Raw genomic sequence first — 25,824 nt, 5'->3', positions numbered from 1 at the left:
GTAGGTTTCTCCATCACCCCACTCATGTTTCAACGTTGATGCTTTGTTTGCTCCCTGCTTTTGTATCCATTTCACACTTGAGGTCCCGTGTTTCAGCCCTTTCTAAGGACTTACTTTCTGTGCCTTTGGTCAGGATGGGGCTCTGAGCAACCTGGTCTAGTGGAAGTTGTCCCTGCCCATGGCAGAGGCTTGAAAAGAGATGACTTTTAAAGCTTCTTTCAACCCAAAGCATTCTGTGATTCTATGATGATTCTGTGATTCTTTCTTAATACTCAACTATGAAAAAAGTAAAGAGGATTTTTGAGAACTTCTTGGTATTTGAAGTACATGACTTAGCAAAGATATTTAATTTTATTATTTTTATGTGAAAGTTGATAACACAGAGGCTTCTTTTATCTGGTATTTTGCTTTTTGCTATTGGTCCTCAGTGCCAGTTCAAATAACAAAAGGAGTGGTAATCTCTTTGGATGCTTTAGCACATATCTTCCTTGAAATCTTGACCACGTCTGCTTGCTTGACATCATCCTTGCTTGATTTCTTATCAGTGTAATCACTCTTTCAAAGAACTCCAACCTTATCCCTATTTCAGCTTTCTTGCAGTATCTTTTTTACCCTTTCTCAAAATCTCTTTGATATACATCAAACTATTTGTCAACCACTTTTGGAAATCCACATATATCTTCCCACAGCAGTTCTTGCAGATCCCACCACACCTCTTCCTCACATTCTCTTCTGATTCCCCAGAGAATGTAAACGTGCTGCTTGTCCCACAGGATGTCATTGCTTAGAAATTACTTACTGTCCTCTTCAGAATCCCTCATATTTATATTCTGTATCTATTATTTACAAACTGCTCTTACTTTTAATAGTCTTGTGATGATACAGCCTTTCCAGTAAATCAGAAATTCTTATCAAAGCTCTTAACAACTCATATTTCAATCACTATGGTGACTTCTCTCTTCCTCCTCCTCTTCCTCTTCAATATTTCTTTGATGTTCACCCTCCCATTTTGTGTCCTTCAGTTTGTCTCCCTCTCTCCCACCTCTGAGGTGGTTTTTGACCTCTCCCATCCTGGAGGCAGCAAGGATAGATCAGCCCCTGGCTCCCCTCAGCCGTTTTCCAGCCTTCTTGCTCTTTTTCTTTCCCACTGAACTCAGGTGTCCAGGCAAGGCTGGATGTGCTACTCAGTGCTGTGCATCCTGTTCATCTATACATGCATCTGTTTCTTATTATTGTGTAGCTTCTACTGCAGACATGATTCTTTTTCCAAGATTTATTTCATTTAATTTCCAAAGTATTTTCTGGTGTTTTATCTGATGGAACATTGTGTAAAAAATAAGACTTGAGTAGACTGTATACAGAAGTAGAGAGAAAATATGAGGCTGTGACAGACTGCAAACAGAACTTTACCAATTTAACTGAAATTTTACAGTTCTATAATTCAAGGAATGCTTTGGATCTCAAAACTGAAAGGTTTTAATGGCTCCATAACAGCATCTAATTGCTCCAGCTATTTATAAAAAAAGAGGAATTGTAAAACATAGAAGTTCAACAGCGAGCTATTGCACATGCCCAACAATCTTCTTCAACAATAATTTCATAATGATTTTTAGCTTGAGGACTTTGTGCTGTGCATTTGTAGCAGCCAAATTGACACGATGGAGTGTAATAGCTCCAGAGCAGCTATTACAGTCTGTTGGGTAATTAAAAGCTAAATGGAACGTTGAGAAATGATCCGTACAATGGGATTGGCTAATTTCTTCCCTTTTGTAGATTTAAGTCACTCAAGATGATGTTATCATTTTTTTCTAAAGTGGGTTTATGTTGTTTAAACCACCATGAAATCCAGTCCAGCCTCAATATGGTGTTAAGGAAGATGTCAGGCTTTCTTGGTTTAGTGAATTTTATATATATTATTTTCATCTCATGAAATACATTGACACGCATGTTGTCCACTGAGCTGGGGATGTTCAGTCTGGAGAAGAAGAGGCTCTGGGGAGACCTGAGAGCCCCTTCCAGTGCCTAAAGGGGTTCCAAGAGAGCTGGAGAGGGACTTTGGACAAGGGCTGGGAGTGATAGGACAAGGGGGAACAGCTTGAAAGTGGCAGAGCACAGGTTAGATATTAAGATTGCTTACTTTTAAATGTTTTAGAAACAGCATTAGGTTCTATGCTTACCTGAAATCTCCTTCCAGCCCCTACACTTTCCTTCTCTAAAACTTTACTTCTCCTAACTAAGCAATTCCTGCTGGATGTTGTCAGTTCAGTTTGTGGACCTGTCTGTCTTACGTCTACCGGGTGGAGGGCCATGTCATGTCTCTTTTATTGATTCTGGGGTCCCCTGAGACAGGCTCACCCTGGGAATGCAGCAGCAAATGTTCTGCACCTCCATCAGAGTTTCCACAGTACAAGCTGTTGCAGTTTTATTAGCCTTTATTAAGCTGCATGTTTTTGCTGATCCATTGGTTGGACACTTCAAACAGGCTTCACGGTGATGCTGCTGGAACTGGACTTGACAGGTATTTTTCAACCTGTCTAGTGTTAGCTTGGTTTTTAGTATCATTCCAGACAGCTGTTGTAGCAAAAATTATGCTGCAACACAGGCTACCCGTTGGAGAATCCATATTTCAGGATGTAACAATGTTAGGTGTGCATTCAAACTTGTTAAAACTCTCTTTGACTGTAACTACGTTTAAAAATGGTTTCAGCCCCAGTTACAAGCCCCAGAGGGAGCAGGGCTTTGCCATCTCGCTCCTCCAGGGCAGCACACACTACCTGCTCCCCGAGTTCTTGCTAGCCTACAGAATAAATGGTGAATTAATCTTCTGTGACTGAGAGAAACTTATGGTACATGAAATTTAGAATGCTGTCCAGACCCTTTCAAAGAGGCTTCCATCTCTTTCAGACCTCGGGCTCTAGAAAATTGAACCAAAGGAATATATGTTGTACCTCTGACAGAACTCCTGTTGTTAACTATTTCTCATCCTTTAATTTCTCCGAGTCGATAGCCTGCTGTGGATGCAGGCCAGGGGTCTGGTGAGAAACCCACTGTGAGGAGTATTGCACCTGCACAGCGAGACAGTCACCTTCATCAGCCTGGCCCTGACCTTGCCCACATTGTCTGAAACCTCTGCTTCTGCCAGGGCTGAATCCCTCCATCTGCATTGTCTTCCCTTTCCTAGCAGGAGTCCTTGAGGAAGCTTTTTCTTTAGACAGGGAAGGACATTCTCGCCAATACGTAACCTGCTTGTCTAATTCTTCACTCTTACTAATTGCTAAAGTTGTAATTTTAAATCTGACTAGTGGTATCAGAAGGCCAACTACATGGTGTTAGGAGGGTCAGGACCTGCAAATTCCAGCATCTTAATTTGACCTCTGGCAATTGACTTTGTGCCGTTTTATTCCCCATCTTTTCTCCTTAATTGCAGTTGCAGCTGTGTCTGGCTGCTATTACAAGAACTGAATTAGAAAAAGGGAAGAAGTTATTCCATGGTGCTTTGGCTCTCAAAGTAGCTATTTAACCCTGTGATTTTGTTAGAGCCATGCATGAAATCTATGCCTCTGATGTCTCTTCTGTCATATGTACTTATAATGCTGAGGAAGAACACTCTCGAAATGATGATAAAGGGAAAGCTTCAGAATTGTGATAATTTTGACACATCATTACTATGATTGACATGATAAATAAGTCAGGTCATAAGGAATAATGCAGTTCTAAATCCCCAACCACATAAGCTTGCTGAGAGGGAAAAAAGGGTCTATTAAATTTTCTGTATAGAGATTGCAGTCAGTGGTGCATAAACAATACATTCTATAGCAACCTGTTCATTGCTCAAGTTGTTATTGGCAGGCACTGTGGCATTTCTACAGTCATTAAAAGAAGCTATCACTATTAATCTCCAGTCTCAAGGCAGACAGGTTTAACCTGAAGCTGATCATCAAATAATGGTAACATATATTTGTTCTTTGTTGAATGTGCCCTTTCATCTTTGGATGCCTTTCCTGTAATGTAACGGGAAGGGTTGAGGATTCCAGCCTTCATTATGTCAGTAAGTTAATAATGTGTCTTTAAAGGACACATTGGCCTTTCCCCCCAGATTGGGGGTATTTGTGAGGGGCAGGAGTTCTGTGCATCCCCAGCATTCAGGGTATCGCTTCCTCTATCATTTTCAACATCCTTGGTTTCCTAAAAAATCCTTAACCTTAAGCTGTCCAATATTCCTCCATTAGAAGGAAAAGATTTTTTGAATTGCTCAACCCAGTCTTTAAAGTTATGTCAAAGAGTGATGTACTAACTTGTAATGTGTTTAATGTGTCCCTTTTCTTCCTGGTGGCCTAGGAAATTAGTCCCACCCTGCAAGTACATCTGTAGTTACAAGAGCACTGGGATGAATTCATTAAGTTCCTTCCTTAGAAAGAGGTCCTTGAAAGAACTGAAATAATCAAAATATTTTGACTCACATTCTCTTTTGCTTCCCCTTCCTCGAGGAAAATTGTATTTTCCTCTGGGAAATACAGGAATCTGTCACCACAGACAAATGGGAAACTGTGATTCATAAAGGTTACGGCGAGAAAATTCAATTTTTCATCCTATTTTCATTTTATTTTTCATTCTTCCTAAAGAAAAAGTCATATCCCTTCTCGAATATCCCTTAACATCCTCCCAGAAATAAGATGACATCTGTCGTTTAAGCTCTCTAAGTACTCTTGTCCCAGTTCCAACTTTCGGTTGTGGTAATCAAGTGATTAGGGTGAAACAAACTCATCCCAAGTTACACCTTCAGAAACCATTTTTATGTGCAAATACAGAAATTGAATTGCTGGCCAGGAGACTTCCCTAACATATATTGTCCTCAAAGCATCCAGTGTCACCAGGACATGCAGCTCACAAGAGACAGCTGCTCTGGGCAAATAAGCAGGCAGGAGCTGATTTAGAGTGTGTGACACTGGCCACATGTCTGTTCATAGAAAAATTGGGAGGGCAAAGAGATGTTGTTGGTTTTCATCTTGGAAGGACTCAGCTCAGAGGCTTGAGAGGAGCAGTCCCCTGCCCAGGCTCCTTTGCTGGCTGGTTCACAGAGCAGGGAGTGAGTCCCAGCACTCACTGACAGCAGTTACACACCGACTGAATCCATGTTCTGCAACCTTTCAGACTGTTTCTCATCTTGGTTTTTTTAGTCTTTAAATTTGTTGAATATGTGCGCTTGATCTCTCTGAAAAAGGACAAAAGAAAGATCTGGCAGAAAATTACTGTAGAGGTGGAGGAGCAGGAAAGCAGGTTTTTAACACTGGAATGGAACCTGCTGCTTGAATGGCCTTAGCATGCATTTTGATCTGGGGTTTAGACATTCATTTAGAATGCTTGTAATGCTTGTAATAGCTAAAGCTAAAGCTCAGTTAAATTGGTGTGATGACACGTGCCAGAGTCTGTGGGCAGCTTGAAACAATAACTCTGAGAAATGCAAATTGCCTGGTTTATCCTCACACTGGCATTGCCTGTGATAAAACCTGGGAGAATACACTGCTCTTCCCCCCCATCCTGTCAGCTGGTGACCAGAGATGCTGTGAATAATTGTCCAGCAGCAGAATTGAAATTATTTGCCATATCACATTAACAAATGTCCCAGCTGAGAGCTGGCCTGCTAAGGGAGTGGGAGAAGGGAGGGCACAGCCTCAGAGCCTGCAAAGATCCCCATGGATATTGTATTGCATCTTCTTCCAGCTGGAGACTGGAAAGGAGGAAAAAAAAAAATCCTTCCATCCTGTATTGGAGTGTAACCTAAAGTGTTAAAAGGTTGTGGGTAAACAGGTCAGACACACCTGCTGCAGCCTCATTTCACTAATGTTTGTCCTCCCCTCATTTTCACCACATGTAAAATGGAGATAATGGTTCCTCCATCTTCTGTAGAGGTCTCTGGTGTGCTGGGAAAAGCAGTTATTATTTTTCAAGAGCACTTTCTACTCCTTACGCTTTCCAGTGGTAATAAATTGTACTTTTTAATGGTAGGAGTAAAGGATCTGTGCAGAAATAAATCAGCTTTTTTTAAACTTTCCACTTTCCCTCTTTGGGTTTTGTATTTTATGCATTTGTATGCATAGAGAGGAACCAGAAACAACAGAAAAATTGTTAGCAGCTAAAAACATTTGTTTTAAAGCATTTTTTTGTGACTCTAGTTCTCCTATATGAGAAAAGAAACAGATTTGTTTGCAACATGCTATTTTTTCTTGTCTTTTACATTGGCTATTGCTATTACTCATTATGAGTGATACGTGTGATTCACTGTAAAACATGTTTTATTTATGTCCACCCTTCCTGTATTAAGGGAAGGTTCAACCCTTTAGCACTTTCAGAGATAGCTTTGAGTAGTTTCCAATGATTTGCAGAAGTTTCTTAATGTCTCTCAGAAATCTGGTCATTTTTATCCTGCCCACGGTTGCGAACCTAAAATTTGTGACCAGCCAAAAAAAAAAAAAGGGAAATGCAGAGAAACAACTTCAAAGGCCACATTTTGAGAGCTTTGGGTACACATTGGAGTTGAAGCTTGGAATTTTTTTCATACATGTTATTTAAACCCACCTGTGATTTGTGCATCAGTGTTTGCTGGAATGGGGGATGAGTGGGAAGTAAGGAAAGCAGAAACCCAAGGCAGTTTCCATGTTGTTTGAAAGAAATTGCTTTATTATATGTATAAAATCCTCAGTAGATATGTCTGAAGTCCCTGCCTTAGTTGTGTAGCCTGGATCCAGTACTGGTACCAGGAACTGCTCTGCCCTCTCCACACTGGCAAGTTCAGTCTTGTCCCAGTTTCCCTCCAAGTCCCAAGTTCTGGGGAGCAGTGGATGTTTGAGTGTGAAGACCTTTATTTGTACCTTATAGTGGGCTCTGTTACAGAGTGGCATTAAAGTGTTTTGCTGAAATAACAAGTTATCCTTTTCTTTTTCAGAAGTGCTAAGTGAAAGCACATTGATTTTTATTTTATTTCAGCAACTTCAATAGCTCAAGATTATTACTATTTTTAAGAGTGATAGAGAAATGTCAAAAATGCTTCATCTGTACTTTTATTTTTATATATCACCAGGCTTTGTTTTTTTTCAGGGTATTTTTTTTTTTTGTTTAGCTTTACAGGCTTTGGGAGCAGAAGGACAGAAAGATTATGGTTTAATTTTGTAAAGCTGCTTCTATTTTCTGAGTTCTCTCAAAGATTTTGTGGTTCAGTAGGTAACATATTCTATTGTCTTAAATTTGGTCTGTGCTGTAAAATTCTTTGGCTCCTGGGTGGTTGAAATGGTTCTGGCACACCTTAACCTCTTCTATGTAATAACTTTGAAAGAAGGGAGATGAGGGAGATGGAGCTGCACGTGACACTCCATAGGGTGTTCCCAGAGAGGCCAGAACCAGCTGTGAATATTCCACATGGTTAATTAACTCAGTATTTTCTCTCACTGAAGATAAGTATGGATGCACTGAGTTTGCAGAACTGATCCCACAATCAAAAACCTGGGTAGAGGTCACCAAGCAGGAGAAGGCAAAACCAGCTTTGCTTTGTAGGCATAGGGGCATCCCCATCAGCATGCAGGGACCAGGTGCTGGCTGCAGCCAGTTCTGCCAGCCTGGCTTCCTGGCAGTTTTGTTTTAGGTGCTCAGTATAATTTCAATCCCATCTAAATGCATTTTATGTGTGTGTATAAGTGATTCATCCTTCTTCACTCTCTGTAAGTCGTTCGAGGAGATTGCGTGTGTAGGAGAGAAAGCGAGTGACTGCTCTGTTGCCAAGTGGACCCTGCAATGTTTTCTTACTGCTTTTAGCTGCTCTGACATCTGATAATTCTGCTCTATCACAGCCCATTACCAGCTGGATGGCAGAATCATATTGTTAAGGGTTATTTTTGGGGCAAATCTGAATAAAATGGGTTAATTAAATCGAAACAATGCTGTTGTGTTCTGCCTAATGACACATTGCCAATTCATTTCAAACTGACAACCCAAGGACATTTTGGAAAGTGACAGCATGTTTCTAAACCTAGGGGTAAAATGATTTCTTTTTAAAACAAAATGAAATAGATGTCACTTGTATCTCAACAGTATATAAATTCTTGTCTTAGACAACGGCACATTTTCTAATGTACCTTTTTATCTTTCATTTATTCCCCCTAATTTTCCTCATTAACTGTAATTCTGTTGTGACATTCAAGTGTCATATTATAATGACAAAAATTTCAAATAAGAAGCAGCACAAAATGCAAAGTTTTGGATGAGCTGGGAGACAAGAACACCCTGTGGAAATAAGCTTCTGGGTTTTGTTACCACAGCAATGAGTTCTTGTATTATTCAGGGGAGGCTGTTTACCATCCATACAGCAAAAACTGTGACCAGCCCTCTTCTGAGAGGGCAAGGAGTCAGTGCAAGACTGAGAAGACATCACCCTCTTAAACTCCTCTTTTAATAGGGCACAGCAGATAGGAAATCATAAGTACATTAATGCAAACAACGTTTGTACAGGCCAAGCAAGGTACAACCAACAATTTATTTTTAACAATGCTGACTCTACCCAAAACTGCAGAAATACTAACAAAGAGCCAGGAGTAATAACTTCCCCCTTAGATTTCTTTTTACAGTACTCGCAGCATTCTCTGAGCAGCATTTATGTCCTGGGTATAAATAGGCAGGTACAAAACCCATTCCATCTCCCCGAGAAGAGAGACGCTGCTTTATTCTCACTACAGAAAATTAAATGCTTATCCATCTGTGGAATTATTTTTGAATGAGTAAGTTTGTAGACTTTCTGTAGCTGGGTTATTGTTTGCTCTTTTGGAACATTCTTTGCTTTCACAGTTGTTTTGTTCTTGCGACAGAGGAAATACAGCAGTGTGTATTTTTCTCCCTGCTGAGATCTGAGGCAACCTTATATTATAAAATAACCAAAGATTGATAATCACAAAGGCTGCAAAGGGGAAGCTGCACTTTTTTTAGAAAAGGCATCTGTGCTACAAAGTGGAAACAAAATTTTTTCTTCTGTTAGAAAAATGTATCTTTGGAGTCTGAGCTCTGCTGTGTGCATGGTTGTGCCCCACTTTTTTATTTTACAGTACTCTAAATATATATATGTAATATATATATAAATATATTTTATTTGCTTCTGAATGTTCGTGACCTGAACAGCTCTACTTTTATTAAGGATTCTTTCCCTTTATAGAAGACAGTGGAAAAGTAGCATGATGTGGTCAGGGGGATGGAGAACTTTAGACCATATGGAGTGGACCTGAGGCCCCTGATAACCTATTTCTCAAAATATTTTTTTGACAAGTCATTCCATATGTTTGGTTGAGTTAGCTGCTGGAAGAAGGCTGTGGGGTATCTCCTTGTTTTTCAGATCTGTTCTCTTTATGTAGAGCCTTGGAAGTCACAGACCTTTGGGAGCAAGGTAGCAATCTGGATCCCAAACCATGTTTCTCAGATATGTGTATGTATATAAATAGACTGCAGCAAGAGTTGACTTTGAGCTTAAAATGCTGCTCAGTGAGTGCACCTTGGTTTGAATGGTAAGTTCCACAACAAAGAACAAGAATGCCTGTTTAGTTCAGGGTTATAACTCTGTACAAGTGCTCTCCTTCATAAACTGTTCCAAACCTGTGGTACCTGGGATCTGAGGACAGGTTGTTAAATTTGGTAGGGTTTTCTTTTTTAATCTCTGCTCTTAGAGTGGGTTTTGTGGAGAAAGCTTTGATCAGCACCTTGCTTATCCACTAACTGCAGAAATGTACTGGCGTGGCTTTAGCTGAGTGTCCCTCACGTGCACTGGACAGGGAACGGTGGCCCAGCTGGTGACCTGTACACATTTATTGGCACCAAATATCTGGGACACAAAAACCTTTCCTTTTGTTGGGAAGGGCAGAGCAACCGTGGAACACTTCCAGGTTTGTCTTTAGCTTCTTCTCAGTGATGGCAGGTTTAAGCTCTCTGATCTGTTAGGAAGATCACAAGGTTTTCAAAACAAGCAACCAGGCACAGCAGATATCCAGGCCTAGAGGAATCTCTAAAATCAAGTAATCTTTATTATTTCCATGTATTTCCAAGGTGTTTCATAGAAGTGTCCTGAATCTGAGTTGATGCTAGAAAACTCCCAAATATTTTTTGAACTTGAAGCCTCACTAAAATTCAGTATTAATTTTAGCTTTATCAAGGCTGTTTGTCAAGTGATTTTTTTAAACTCTCTTTTAAACCTAAAAAGAGAGGAAGTTAGGAAGAAGTTCTTCCTTGTGAGGGTGGGGAGGCCCTGGCACAGGTTGCCCAGAGAAGCTGTGGCTGCCCCATCCCTGGAAGTGTCCAAGGCCAGGTTGGATGGGACTTGGAGCAACCTGGGCTAGTGGAAGGTGTCCCTGCCCATGGCAGAGGTGTGGAATGAGATGGTTTTAACCTCCCTTCCAACCTAAACCATTCTATGGTTCTGTGATCAGTCTGCACGTGCAAGTCTCTTTCCAATGTACTGCACCACAATGTCAGGTTCATTTAAAAAGCTGCTACAAAAAAAATAATAGGTCTTAGGAACTCACATATGATCAATTGTACATATTTGTTTTATGCTCTATAGAGCATATTCAATCTTAAATCTTCCCTGTGAAAATAGTGCTTCCATTATTGCTGTCATAAAATAAATTGTTGAAGGCATTTCTTGAAGAATTTCCCCCAAAGCCACTGCAAATGCTTTGCTTTAAGTCCAGTGAAGGATAGATGAGATTGTTTTTTTTCTTTTCTTCTTTTTTATCTTAATGTTTTATTTGTTACCACCCTTTCATTTGTACATAGAAGAGTGTTTAAACTTGTTACAAATAGGAGAAGCAGCAACTGGATTGTCAGTTGTGTGATCTTACTTGTGCCAAAATAAGGAGGTGAGAAATGCATTTATAAAACAAACCCCAACATAAAGCCATACACAAAGATATATTTATAAATAGAAGGCAGCATTTTATTGTCTCCCATTTCTCTCTCTGTCCTGCTGCTTGACAGTAAACCAGGATCTGCTGGTGAGAATTGGAGCATCTGAAATCTGAGCAGCTCTCTGATCCCACTGGCACAGCCATATCCCCAGCTCAGCTTTCCTCCTTTTTTTCTTCTCTCAGGTCTTCTCTCACCAGTGAATTTTGTGCTTCTGTACATTATTATTAACTGACAGTTCTGGTTTATTTAGCATCCAGTTACTGATGTGTGGTTTACTAACTTAATTTGCCTTTATTAATAACATCAAGAGGTAAATACCAAGGTAACATAAAGTACCAAGGCTGTAAGACTTTAAAAGTTGGGTTTTGTCCTCAGGAGAAAGCAGAAAGTCCTGCAGCCACTACCAGGACCCTCAAACCTGTTTCCTCCTCCCAAATACATCCCTGTTTGTAGTTAAAAAGGTGCTTCTCTTACAGTGCACTAAAGTACATCGTAAAAATATACAGCCTCTTAAAAGGGATTTCCACTGATGAGTTATTTTTAAATCTTTTCAAACATGGGCGTGTTTTGGGAGAGATTTGAGGTTGTTCAGCCTGGGGAAGGGAAGGCTCTGGGGAGACCTTAGAGTACCTTCCAGTGCCTAAAGGGGCTCCAAGAGCTGGAGAGACACTTGGGACAAGGACATGGAGTGACAGGATAAAGGGAATGGCTTCCCACTGCCAGAGGGCAGGGTTAGATGGGATAATGGGAAGAAATTCTTCCCTGTGAGGGTGGGGAGGCCCTGGCACAGGTTGCCCAGAGAAGCTGTGGCTGTCCCATCCCTGGGAGTGTCCAAGGCCAGGTTGGAGGAGGCTTGGAGCAACCTGGGCTAGTGGCAGGGGGGTGGAACAGGATGGTCTTTAAGGTCTCTGCCCACCCAAATCATTCTGTCATTCTCTGATTCCATAAAGAGCCCCCAGGCTCTGGGCCCTGGCTGCAGGGAGCTGCTGTACCTGTTGCCTCTCACATCTCTTTGAAGATGACTCAGAAGCCAATAGATTCCACTGGTAGACCATGGATATTTTTCTCCCTTTTAACTGCTGTTGAATAAGATTACACACTCTATCCACTCATATAGCAGATATTAAAGCTATCTGGTGAATTGAAAAGCCACCTGAGTGTTCTTTAGCTAGAATAGCTTGAGGCTATATATTTTTTCATGTTACAAGCTCTAATGATGTGCTGGATGATAAGTTTCCAGGCAGAAAGAAACCCCTCACTGTGCATGGGGGAAGGTCAGGTCAGTGACAGAGACTGAACTTCCAAATTGCTCTTTGTGCACAAGGAGTTGTGAGAAGGGAATTTCAGAGTGTTGGAGCCGAAATTTGGTCTGCCTTTGAATTTAGCTGCTGAATCACAGGGAGCTGTGTAACTAAGCAGTGGTTTAATTTCCTTAAAACTACATGGGACAACACTAGAAATGTATTTCTGAAGTAGTCCTAAAATACAAAGTGGGGCTGTAGACCTCAGGAAGTAGAAAAGAGAGGAATTCATCAGCCAAATAACACTTGCTGGGTCACCTGCACTTAATGGCCTGTAGAAAAAGAGCAAAATCAGGAAAAAAGGCAGATCTCCCACCCCTGTCCCAGTTGTCAGAGCAGAACTGGTGAGAGACAAGGTGGGGTGACTGTGTCACCATGAACCATCCCAGCCTTGCTGCTGCTCCTGGGGCATTGCAGTATTTGTTGGCTCCAGAAATACATTTTCCATTTTTAGATCAACTGTTTTTAGGCCCCTGCCTCTCATTATGCCCAGGAGTAGACCCTAAAAACTCTCCATAAGGTTTTAGAGCTTTTCAACCTGTATTTTAGAGTCAGTTTTATCTAATAAAATATATAAATTTCCTCTTTACTGGAGTATCTACACACGAAAGGGTATAAATCGTCTTGTGGCTGGAGCTGAGTTCTCCATTAATCTTTCCCCAGGGCTAAAACTAACAGCACTTGCAGTCTATGTGAAAGTCCTTACAGAGGGGGAAAAAAAGCTGTTACAAACGTGGCTGTTATTTGTTTAAACATTTGGAGACATTTATAGTGTGACGCTAGCTCGGTTTTTTTGCCCTTGCTCCCAGTCTTTTGTTTGTGTGTATTTCAGTGGATCCTTTCAAACTTGTCAGGCAAGAAAAGTTTTCCTTGTTTAGCAGAGTAAAATTAAGACTGTGAAGGAGTATGATTGTTTTCTATAAATACTTTAGGACGTAAACATCACAGAGGGAGAAAGCAGCTCTTTAAGCTAAAGGACAGCTTTGGCAGAAGAACAAATGAAGTGCATTTTACCATGAATACATTTAAGCTGGAAATTAGGAGTGTTTTTTAACAGGTTGAATAGAAAAGCTTTAGGAAACTTTCCAACCAGAAAGTGGTGTTCAAAAAAAACTCGATATTTTTACCGCTGTCCCCAGTACATTCAGAGAAGGGGTTGCATGATGGGGTGTCACAGAGACAAGGAACTGTGCTGGCCCAAGAGGTGCTTTCTAGTCCTGTGCTCTAAACACCATTTGCAGGAAGCTCAATACACATAAAATATCTTCTTGACAATGCTTTGAATAATTAATGTATGTCTTCCATTTTCACAGAATCGTAGACTGACAGAATGGTGTGGGTTGGAAGGGACTTCAAAGGTAACCTAATTCTGCCCTCCTGCCATGGGCAGGGACACCTTCCACTGGCCCAGGTTGCTCCAAGCCCCATCCAACCTGGCCTTGGGCACTTCCAGAGATGGGGCAGCCACAGCTTCTCTGGGCAACCTGTGCCAGGGCCTCCCCACCCTCACAGGGAGGAATTTGTCCCCAACATCCCATCTAACCCTGCCCTCTGTCAGGGTGAAGCCATTCCCCCTTGTCCTGTCCTTCCAGGCCCTTGTCCAAAGCAAATTCCCAAAGTTCAGTGCATTTTGAAGTGCTTGCAGAAGTGCAGGATGGACTGGCTCAATCACACACTTTTATGGGCTAATTTCTGGGGATAACTTTATATTTCAAAGTTAAATGCATCAAAACTACTGTTGTAACATATACAGACCCTCACACAGGCCCAGGAGGGGTGAAGAGAAAATGAGGAGGGCAGAGTTTCAGGCACTGCACGATTCGGGCAAGATGAATTTGTGGCAAGCATAAACAGTTGTTGATGAAATCTTTTGTAATTGCTCCTTTACCATATCCCTCCTCATACACTGGGTATTTAATCTGTGATCTGCTCGCTGTAAATTATTCTGGTGTTTATTATTTTATTCCCTCTTCTTTCTTTTTTCTTTTTTTTTTTTCAATTTTCCTTGCAGTGGAAATGCATCATGTGTTTGTTCTGATGTGGACAAAGCTTAGTCACACTGACAAGAGTATATTGAGTCAATAAATATAACTGACCTGGATCATTCACTTGCTTTGCTTGTATTGTGTTTTGTAAACCTCTTTTCATGTCTGGTGTTTTATTCATATGTCGTGATGTCTGATGTCTGGTTCAAAACGAGGGCTGTGTGTATAAGAATTCACTTGCTGTGATAATTTAAACAATGGGGCTGTTTTCCCTGTAAATTTGATCCACAAGTTTTTGTGTTGTTGCTTATTTACTTTTTTAAGTCTGCAGTCTAGTTTCTCAGAAGTTAAATAAATTATATTAACACTTAATTGCTTAAGGAGTCTGAAGACATCCTTGGGTACTGAAAAGTCATTATGCTTCATACACCAACTCTTTACTGTTATTCAGCTAATTATTTTATAAATACATAACTTTGACTCAAAAAAACTCCATTTGGAGTTTTTGTGTTCTATATCAAACTAAACAAATGTGACCAAGAATCCTCACAGGAAAGCCTCTGTTATTTTCCTTTACATTTAGAAATCTGAGCAGAGCCCTCTGCAGTTGCACAGCAGCGTTTTGTTTCCCTTTTCCGGAAAATAAATAGTCCTTGCTAGAATCAAAGTGGAAAAGTGAAATTGTAACTTTGATTATCTTAATGCTCTTTTATTGTATCACTCTAATAAGCAGGGAACAAATAGGTCTGTTTTGGGATGGAGGTTTATGATTGAGAACACACTTTTTTCCCAGTATTTGCATAATGCTTCTCTCTGGTGCCCGCAGGTGGTTGTCAGCATTTGCTTTTCTGTTGATCAGGCTCCAATTCCTGTTGTGCATCTTTTACTCCAAAGGGGAAGGGAAATTAATCTATTATTGATCAGGATCCAATTCCTGTTGCGTGTCTTGTACTGGGAAGTGAAAAGGGCATTAATCCATTAGGGGTTGATAATTCAAACCATCTGCAGGTAGGACCTGCAAACAGTGAATGTATTCCATCAGGTAGTTTGTAAGGTCTTTTATTTTTTTCTCCCTCGAGCAATCTTGAGATGCTGTGTGATTGTCACTTCTCTTTTCTCATATTCTGTGTTAGACAGAGTATGCACAATATTGATGCCATAATGTTGCACTACATGTAATATTTTTGCTATTTGTATTGAACTCTTATCTCTCATCCTGCTTTTTTTTTTTCTAATCTGGGTATCCATAATTTGGTAACATGAAGCTTTGCATGTATCCTGCATAATAAGTGCAGAGGCATTTGTACATACTGTGCAAGCCTCAAAGACTGTAGGAAGTTTCTGGTGAAGGCTTTCTAATCTTTTTCTCCCAGGGGAACTTATAAATGGTTTCAAAGTTCTGTTAAAGTATTCTAATTTCTCCATTAGCTTGAGGGTAGGTGATCTCTCCTGTAAAGCATTTTTCTCCCCTAGACAAATCTCATAATGCAAGTAGGTACATTCATTTTTGGACAGTGATTTCTGTGGGATTCTTTCTTCATTGGAAACTGGATGTTGGGAAGCAATTGCAGTAGTATCTTACACTAAGGGTAGCCCTAAAACAAGGGTGATCTGGATGATTGTTTAGGAATCCTCCCTCCTCCTGCTCATGGTCACCTTCTTTGGATTAAGGGTCTTCAAAGGGTTGGGATTTATAAGCCTCAAAAATAAAACTTACCACTTTGCTCAAGTCCAAACCCGAATTATTACTTCTTTTCAAGAGATAAACATTTTCTCTCACTTTCTATTAAGGCTGGTTTACCCCCTATCTCTGCCATATGAATTTGAGCATCCATTGAAGTAATATATTTAATATTCTGCACTGAGAATACAGATAAACTTTACCATAATGTAAAATCTGGGAAAGAACCTAATGTTTTTACATTTCTGAAGGGGAAAGAACCTGTTGTGTCTTCAGTCATGTGGCCTGAGTAAGATTTCAGTTGGGGAAAATTAAGCACCCAAGTGGCTTTGATAAAGTCTGTGATCTTTATAAACTGTAAATTACAATATTTAAAATTCCCTGTACCTTACAAGGCGTTATATGTACAGAGATAAAACCACTGTCTTTCCAGAGATGACAGGGCAGTGTAAATAATTATGGTATTTAAATAACAGATTAGAATTCTACAGCTCATCAGGATTAAAAAAATCGGTGTCATAAAGCACATGGACAGGAGGAGGGAGGTTCAGTGAGCTCCAGGGTCAGTGATGTGCAACCACACACAGCTACAGGTGATGAAAACAAATAGACCGTGCAAAAGTTGTTCACTCTTTCTTTTTCTCTCTTCCCTCAATTTATATCTGCTTTGTGTGGAATGGCAGATTTGTGATAGAGAGGAGTTTATGTTTAGAGGGAGAGGGAAAACCCAGATCTTCTTTCTATTTGCTGTTATTTTGTCTCATTTTTTCATCCTTTTTTTGGCTCTTTTTGTAGGGAAAAAAAGTCTAATATGGAAAAGGTAATATCAATGACAATTTACCTTCATATCTTAGGCTGTAAATGGCAGAATTTCACCACCTGCTTCAGGAGCAGCTGGGGTTGGGAACCACTGAAGGACTGGAGGACAAACTCCTTCTACTCCTGAATCCAAACCTTTGGTGTCACCATAGTCTTGTCTCAGAGACTGGTTGGGGTCGGTCCTGAATGTTGCTTTGCTTTCTTAGCTGAGAGGAGGGGTTCAGAAAGCAAAGAAAGGAAAGAAGACCTCTTCTTTCCAAAAATGTGGAGTATGTCTGGGAATGGTGGTGCCCAATCAGTGAATTCATCTCACTGTGAACTGTGCATTTGTGTTGCTCCCACTTTTCAGTGCCTTTAATAAATATTTGCTTCAGAAAAGCTGAGACTCAGTCGTTAAAAAAAGGGGGTACATTGGAAATTGAGCTGTTCTTAAACAGTGTGAAACATCTGTAGGGGACCATGGGATGGCAGGGAAGGGAAATGACCAGTGAGGAGTGCAGAGCAGCTGCCTGAGGCGAGGGCAGGAGGAGGAGGAAGAGGTGATGAAAAACCAGAAGGAAACTGCCAAGAGCTAGAAAGCTCAGACAACAAAAAAGTCTAACGAAGTAAAAAAGGAACAGTGAAGAGGAGAAAAAAGAAATTCAATTGTTTTCTGCAAAGGATTTTCACAGAAAATGTCTGTTTACTAACAATGACATTCTGCATTGGATTTTAGTGTAGCATCAGTCAAGTAAAATCACTTCCATGCAGTGCATTAGGAGGTAGGAGAAGGATGGAGTGGCTTTATTGACAGGTAGGATGAGAAACCTGGAAAGTCTGAGTAGTTGTTCACTGTCTGATTGTTTGCAGTAGCTTTCTACCTTCCCTAGCCTGATCTTCTGTGGTGCATCATCGAAACAAAATCCTAGTGTTTCTCCTTATCTCCATCAAGGTCCTGGCTACTCTGAAACTGTGGATTTCTTACAAAAGCACGAAGTTCTGAAAGGGTGGCATGGACACACAGGTGCCAAGTTACAGCCCTATTGAGATTTTTTTACTCTAAAGTAAAACTGAGTTCCTCCTTTCATGCTTCAATTTAACCACAAAACAAAGCTCCAAACTGCCCCCTGCAAAAGCAGCCCTGGGAACGTCCCTGTTGAGTTTGATTTGGTAGGATTGGGGCCACAGTGAATTATGGGTGCTGCAAAGGGAAATCAAAACTATCTTTGACTAACAAATAGGAATGTTTACGCTGCCTGCATACTGTTTAGATAATTATTGGAAATGTTGTTGTTTTCTCTGTGTGCTTGTTACATCCATAGCTACCTTTGTAGGTGCATTCCTGGGACTCCAAGTGCTGACCATTTTGATCAGCCCTCTGTATCACACCAGTATTAGTTCACTCACAGTCTTTAGCAGCAGCCTGCCTTTAATAGATATGCTTCAGGGATGAGACCAAATGAAAATAAACACATACTTGGTTTTGATTCTTGTTACAGCCAGTAGGAAAGTCAAAGAAATACTGCATTTTCCTGGTTTCAGGGGGAGGAATGTGCACTTTTATTTCCTTGCTTATCTGCTGGCTGCACACAGGGCCACTCATGTGTGGTGATGGAGGTTACAACAAAGCTGGATTCTCCTCTTGGGCTGTTTTTCCTGGGCTGGAGCCATTCTTCAGGGGTGGTGATAAGTCAAATAAGTGGTTTTCTTCTTTTCCAGGTGGAGATAAGAAATGATTACTGCCAGATTAGTAACTTGTTTGTTGATCTTTTAGCATTTACTGTTATAAACCTTCATCTTGGCCAGAAGAAGGGTTAACAGTGATGCTGTAGTTATTTCTTCTCATCAGTAATAAGCTACTAATCTGATCAACTCTTATTTTCTGGGATTTTTTTTTTCAGATTACTGTCTGGAAAATTTCTGCCATGAATGCCTGTAAGACCACCATGGAAATCTTAGAAAATAGATTTGCTACCTGATGGCATTACATTTCCAGGATTGTTGAGGAGCAGATGTAAAATCTACTAACAGCTTGATTTTTGAGATCCCATGGGAGTTGCATATAGATCTGTGTCAGGTTGACAGAGCATATTTATGGGAAGAAATATGTGCTTATAGTTTCTGAAGTACTATTCTTGAATGCTTGGTTTTATTCACAAGTGTGGGTGGTATTGTTATAATTTTAAAATTCCACACTTCCATCTCCAATAGTAAACTACCTGCTGTCAATTAGAAAAACATCAGAAGGTGAAAGATTTGTCATTCAGAAATCTGCTAACCTGGTGAACGTTTGAGCCCCATTACCCAAGGCTTTGTCTCCCCAGCAAGTGAAATCCGATGTGAAATGGCTTTTGGAATGCTGGGTATGATCCAAGCAAAGAATCTTCTGTCCATTTTGCTGTTCTTTTGGGAATTGTCTTAAACCTTCAGGGTTCCCAGTTTTCCATTCTGCTTAATGGGCATGGACTTGCTTCCTTTGCAGAAAGCATTTGATGAACTGGCTTGCTTTTCCATCAGTTTAGTTTTATTTTCATTACCTTTCTCTGTAATTTGTTTATTGGTTTCCGTATCTTTAGAAAATTTTATTACTCTCTTATTCAAGCTAAAAAATAGCTAATTTTTTCTTTCCCAAATGAGTTGCTTGAAGCAAAGTACCTATGAATACATGGGTATTTTAATTCACTTACTAAATGTACACAGAGAAAATTTACAAGCTGCCTTTTTACCATTTTTTAAGTGTCTGCTGACTGTTGCATAAGCTAAATTATTTACAGTATGAAGCCTCACAAAAGAGTAACAGATTTGGGTTATTTACTTTCCTGATAAGAAAAAGGGATTGAAGTTGCTGTGATATGCTGCTTTGTTAATTTTATATTTGTTCCCCAGTGTGTAAAATCTTTTTAAAGAACTAACATGAGTATTGGCAGACTCTTTTGAAATGGTATGGAAGGAGTAAGATTAAACAAAACATGAAAAGGTCTTAAAAATATAAGTCAGCAAGTGTTTGATAAAAATAAAAGTGCTCAACAATAGAAAACCTTTAGGATGCTTAATTTATTTGCTCTCTCTTCGAGAATGGCCCCTGCACTCCATCTGGGAGCAGTCCTTGGGAGTTTGTGTTTTGAGTGATTCCAGGCTGGGTATGTTGGAACAGTGTGTTTGTACAGTGTTGGCCACTGCAATAAAAGGAAGCTCTGAAGCCATTAGAGAGTGTCCAAAGGAGGGCAGTGAGGATGGGGAAGAACCTTGAGGAGCTCTGAGGGCACTTGGTGTGTTCAGCTGGAGAAGAGGGGGCTGAGGGGAGACCTCAACCCCTGAGCTCTGCTCTGTGGGGACAGGGACAGCACCCAGGGAATGGCCTGGAGTTGTGTTGGTGGAGGTTGAGCTTGGATGTTGGAAAAAGGTTCTTCCCCAGTGCAGTTGGGCACTGGAACAGTGGTCACAGCACCGAGGCCAACAGAGCTCAAGGCGCGTCTGTGAAACGGCTGTGCTGGAGCTCCCCCTTTGGTGAGGGGATTAAAATCCGCGGTGAGGCCGAAGAGTGAGGTTTGCAGTCTTTGTTACCGCTGTCTCAGGTGTGCAGAGCCCTCACAAGGTGTCTTTGTGCCCGTGCAGGTGCTGCAGACCCCTCTGAGCCCCTGGCTCCCGCCGTCGTCATCCGCCCCCACAACACCAGCGTGGTCGCCGGGAGCAGCGAGGCCACTCTGGAGTGCGTGGCCAACGCCAGGTATGGAAACACCCCGTGGGGACTGCTTGTAACACACTGTCCTTTACTGAGAAGGGCAGAGGAAGTTATTTTCCTTTTTTATTAATTTAGAGATTGAAGCGGAATGCTCCCTCTTCAGTGCGACCTCATGAGTAATCTTGTTTGTCCAACATTACTGAATTAAACCTATTGATTTTCCTGGCCAGATGAAGGTATGGGCAGGGGTACTCTCCCACCTGTTCCTTACACAGAAAGGAAAAGAAGTAGTGGTGTTAAATCAGCAGACATTATCTTAAGGAAAAGGTTATGGTAAGGGTTAATAACATCTCAGCTGTGTTGCCTGTCAACAGGAAAGGTGATATTGTTGAACAGTCGATGCTGCCTTGTAAATAAATTAGTGAGGATCTCCTATGAGGTAATTTATTTCAGGCACTCTCATCTTACAGTGATTATTGCTCAACTGTTCATAATGCCCTGTAATATAGAACTCACAGCATTTCTCTATGTTTCCATCTAGTTGGCCTTGAACAGCTTTGAATTTCAGTGGAAGTAAATAGTTGAAGTCCTTGGATGATAAGACCAACTGATTCACTTTCCCCTCTGAGGGCAGAGATGTTCTTGATATGATTAATATTGTTTTGGTAATTGAGTTATAATGAAAGCACTTCCCATGCAGCTGATTCCCATAGCAGTATTTACTCCTTTTGCTTAGAGAAATCAAATTATTAGCACTTAAGTTCTATTGCTGTATCAATTAGCTGTACTTGCATAATGCCACTTGAGTAGTCTGTAGTCTTGGTGTGTAGAAGTTATATATGCATTTATTTCTTAATAGTGAATGTTGGGAATAGAGGAAGGCTTTAAGAAGTTTTATAGTCTGTAATAATATATTCTCTCTGTGTGTATATATATTTTTATACACATATATATACACACACATGCACACACAGAAGGTTATTCTGTAATAATATAAGTTTTATTGTTGTATTCTTGTACTGTATTTCTTGGCAGACCTCTTGAGAGACTAAGTGTGACCTGGAAGAGAAATGGAATAAAGATAACCAGTGGCATTAGCAGCTTTGGGAGGCGACTCACTATCACCAACCCAACCTCTGCTGATGTGGGGATGTACATCTGTGAAGCAAAGCTGAGAGAGAGCACAGAGGAACCAGCAAGAGCAAAAGCCTTCCTTTCTATACTGGGTAAATCTCAAGGCAGTGGTTTTTTTTACTCAAACAGGCTCTGGGTTGAGGTATAATAGGAAATAAAATTGATATCTTAATATTTCATTGACCTTACATCTGAACCTTTCTTCAGAGAACAGAACAAAGGAGGTGAAAGAGGGTTATCTTCCAAATTAATTCAGCTGTTCTTCCCGACTAATATAAATTCATCAAATAGATTTTTTTAAACACTGATGTGATTCTGAATCCCCTGTGAAACTATACATTTAATGAGAATTTTGAGAAATACAGTACTAAAATCCTTAATGGGCAGCTTCCATATCTTGGCTTTTAGATGCATTAAATCCTGATTAACTCCTGGCTTGCTTACATCGAGTTTTCATATGTCGAGTGCCTGCATTTCTGAAAGAAGGCTTTTAGGAGCACTTCTGTGCCTTCTGTGTTGCAAGTGCCAGTCAGGGGCCAAGGATGTTCTTCCCACACAGGCAGGCAGAGAGCCCTGATGAGGTAACAGGAGGGGGAGGGAAGGGCCACTAAAACAGCTCTGTTTGCTGGACCTTTGACTCCAAGGGAAACTTTGCACTTAATATTTTTAAGGGACATTGCTGTCCTTTCCTGGCCTGTTTCCACCATCCCCTCTGTGTCCAAGTGTTGCTGTAGGAGGGAGGTTGGCATTTGGACACGGTGGTGACCAGCATGTCCTATCCTGCTATCACACTGCAAATTCTCACACTGCACACAGAGTGGAGTCTCCCAGGACTTTTAGGCTAAAAGAGATGTTTTAGATTAGGGACATGGAGGTGTTTTAAGCCAGAGCTGATTGTGTGAAGTCAAGCTTTTGTGTAATAGTGCCAGTAATAACTGTGTGAGTGTCCTGGGGAGATCATTGCTCTGGCAGTGACACGAGTCTGAGCGCTGGTCAGGATTCATGCACATGCACTTCTATAGCAGTGCAGAGGGAATTCAGCCCGTGGTTCTCTACACTCTTTGAGCCTTCTGAAAATGCAGGTTTAAAGACTGCTGTAGGGTCTGTATCCTACTAAAGCAATTTGTAGTAGTTCCTGCTAAGTGAGAAAGCAGCTCTTCTCTCTGCAAAGCTCCATTCCAGATTCACTTGTAGTGCTGTGTGTCTGTTATATTTATTACTTACTGTACAAAGTTTGATTCCAGTCTTTTTCTTTGCCCTCTGTTTCTTAGAATTATTACCTTCCCTTTAAGGAGCAGAGATGGATTTCACTTATTTATGGGTTTTGTTTAAACTCTTCCTTATTCATAAGATTTTATTGTACCTGGTTTACCTTTGCTGCTCCACCATCATATCCAGTCTAATGTAATACTTAAAGCAGCCTCTTGGTTAATGTAAAAGATTCTTAAATACAGCTACAGTAAAACTGAAAAATAATCACTGGGGAATCATATTAAACTATCAGTGCTTTAGTAGCTTACCTGCTCTCTTATTTTTAAATGTTTTATTTATTTCTTATCCAGTTTTAGGAGGCTGTCAGGGAATGAAGTTATGAAAAGGTCTGTAGATAAGAACAAGCAGATGAAAGAAAGCAGAAACAAATTGGTTACCAATTACTTTTATTTCCTTCTGATGGAACACGACACTTCAGATGCAGGTGTTTACTCAATGTGTCAGCAAAGCCTGATAGATTTCTTTATTTATGAGTTTCTTGAGCTGCAGGATGGATCTCTAATTCTAAACAGGGAGCCAAATCAAAGGATTAGTAGTTAATGCATAACTTATATTCAGCTTTAGAATACTTGGATGGATCTGGCCATCATTTAATTAGTCAAGGGATGGGTTCTAGAGGAAAGTGCAGACAAGATTCAAACCCCAGGATTTCTGCAGTGTATCTCTCATAGTCCACTGGGGTAGTACTTACAGAGAATCAAGTATGCTCGTCCATTTACATGCATAAAATATTTGTAGTGTGTAGGTGTAGATGGGGAGCTGATAATGAGCTGTGCTTGGGAGAAAAACACACTGTGGACTTAATGAGGAGTCTTGACTAACAGGAAAAGGAAATTGTGTTAAAAAGCAAAGGTTTGTATTCAAAATGGGAGAAATCAAAGACAGACCCTCAATAGTATGGCAATGAGAGCTTTTGTGGATCAATAGAGAAAAATACTTCTCTATTAACAGGTAGAATAGGGGTAGGGATAAAAAGGTGCATCAACGATATCACAAACACTGAGTTAATCAAAGCTTTCTTTTTTGCAAATATATCAGTCCTTGACTTTCCCAGCTAAGGGAAGTCACACAATTTCAGTGTGGCTCAGATGGTGACGAAGAGCTTTATTAGAAGGCGGTGGAACTTAATACAGAGGCACCTACTCAGTTTAAATTATTATTTGTGACTTACAGTATTATCTGTGAGGTTTTTCTGGCTGTTTCTGAGAGTACATTTGGTTTGTAAATTAGAATCACAATAATATTCAAAAAAATCTGAATCTCTAATGTGTTAGGGTAGTACTGTATAAGCAAGGAGGAAATCCTCAAGTCTTGTGCTGCTGCAATTTTCTTCTGAATATGGCAAAGAGCTTTCTGACAACTTCATATTGTTCCAGAAAAGATAAACTGAGGTGGTTCCAAACCTTGGTTTTATTAGCTGCAGTTGTTATAAATTTTTAAAGGGTATCATGTTCCTCGGTTGGCAGAGTAACAGTTTGGGAAAGATTTGTTGCAGATTAGATAAGAGCACATTTGTTTTATCACTAACAGTTTGAAGATTAAGTAATTTAAGGAGTCTTCTCATGAACAAACCAATTTGAAAACTGAGCTAATCTTAAATTCTTTTGCTCCACTTCTGCAAGTTTTGTTAGTGACAAATTGCAATAGTCATTTCTTAAGTGACTATTCTATAGGAAATTATGAATTTTAGGAGCTTAAGAAAATGAGGAATGAAACTCTTCCACTACATGAAATCCAAACTGCTCTTTAAATTAGATGCAAGTCAGAAAGTAAAATCTGAACAGATTGAAGAGAAAAACAATTAGAAAAGAACAGCCTGGCGTTATGAGGGGTTGTACAGAACTGAGGATTGAAGCCTTGTTATCCTGTCCAAACGGAATAGGATTAAGTCAGAGTCAGAGTAGAGGGCTTCCCTTCTTTCTGGAGCAGTTTTGTTTCCATAGAACTACATTCATAGACATATCACTCTCATCTTGGGAGAATTTTTACATCCCAGCTGGGTAGATTTCTTTCTAATAGGACGATAAGGGAGTGTTGTAGGTCTGTGTCTCTCTTAAAGGCTCCCCTGGTTCTCATCAGGTGTGAAGAATTTAGCTTTAAGGGACCATGGGATTCAGGAACTTATCAGAAAAGTCATGATGTTAGTATGAAAGGCCCACCTGGCTGGGCTCTGAGATGGACTCTGGGGCTGTTTCTCCTTCACTCTTCTCCAAGAGTGTCCAGGTGCAGAAGGGTCTGTGTGCAGAACTGCCAGAACAGAAGTTATTTTCCTCTGTAGCTGTGAACCACCTCAATGCCTTGTGCTCAGACCTCTGGAGTCAACAGCTCTCATGGCTCTGGCTCAGACAGTTTGAAACACTACACATGCTGCCTTGAAAGCAGTGGAAAGAATTTTTCCATGGTGATTGTGTTCATATATTGTGCTTAAGAGAAGACCTTGGTGACTCTGTTCATGTATTGTGTAAGAAATGAATAAGTTTTCAGGGAAACTATAATATGAAATGCCTTTGGACTTGCCTAATCACAGTTTGGGCTCAAAGGAAAGAAATATTGATGGGTTTTTGATTTGTTAAGCCTCAGAGGTTCTGAGATGGTCACAGACGTGCTGCCTTGGGCCCAGATGCACACAGGACTTATCCCACAGGGAAGCAATGGGACTTCTGGGAAGCCCAGCTCTGTCTCTGGCATTCCTGAGCCATTCCTCCTGCTTTCATTCCTGCAAACAGGACATGTGTTCCCTGTGCTGTTAGAAGGTTTCAGAACACACACACACACTGCAGCTCACAGTAGGGGTAGTAGCAAGAAACTAGACACATCTTTTCATCTCTCTCTGTTCTAACCTGATATTCATGCAAAGAAAAATCCCGCTCCGAGGAACCTGCTATGCCTGCATCTACAATGTGGCTTCTCTCCCAGCATGGCCAGTCTGATCTGCTGTCTGCAGTTGAGGACTTTGTACCTACAAGGGGCTGTCAAGTTTCCAGTTCCTCTTCCTTTAGAAGATATTCACCAAATAAATTAGTTTATGGTAATGCT

General features: G+C 40.5%; 1 protein-coding gene across 2 annotated transcripts in view; it reads left to right on the top strand.

Annotated features, from left to right (window-relative positions):
• The window catches only part of SDK1 (sidekick cell adhesion molecule 1), a 390,932-nt gene that overhangs the window by 212,502 nt on the left and 152,606 nt on the right, over nucleotides 1-25,824 (top strand). For both annotated transcript variants that reach the window (XM_050317843.1, XM_050317842.1), the window contains exons 7-8: nucleotides 20,316-20,427; nucleotides 21,418-21,608. In XM_050317843.1, coding sequence (XP_050173800.1) covers nucleotides 20,316-20,427; nucleotides 21,418-21,608 — 303 coding nt within the window. The remainder of the gene's footprint in view (nucleotides 1-20,315; nucleotides 20,428-21,417; nucleotides 21,609-25,824) is intronic.

Source organism: Myiozetetes cayanensis, unplaced genomic scaffold (genome assembly GCF_022539395.1).
Source record: "Myiozetetes cayanensis isolate MyiCay16 unplaced genomic scaffold, myiCay2020 scf20-37, whole genome shotgun sequence".
NCBI lineage: Eukaryota > Metazoa > Chordata > Aves > Passeriformes > Tyrannidae > Myiozetetes > Myiozetetes cayanensis.
This window is presented reverse-complemented; position numbering and strand designations above follow the sequence as displayed.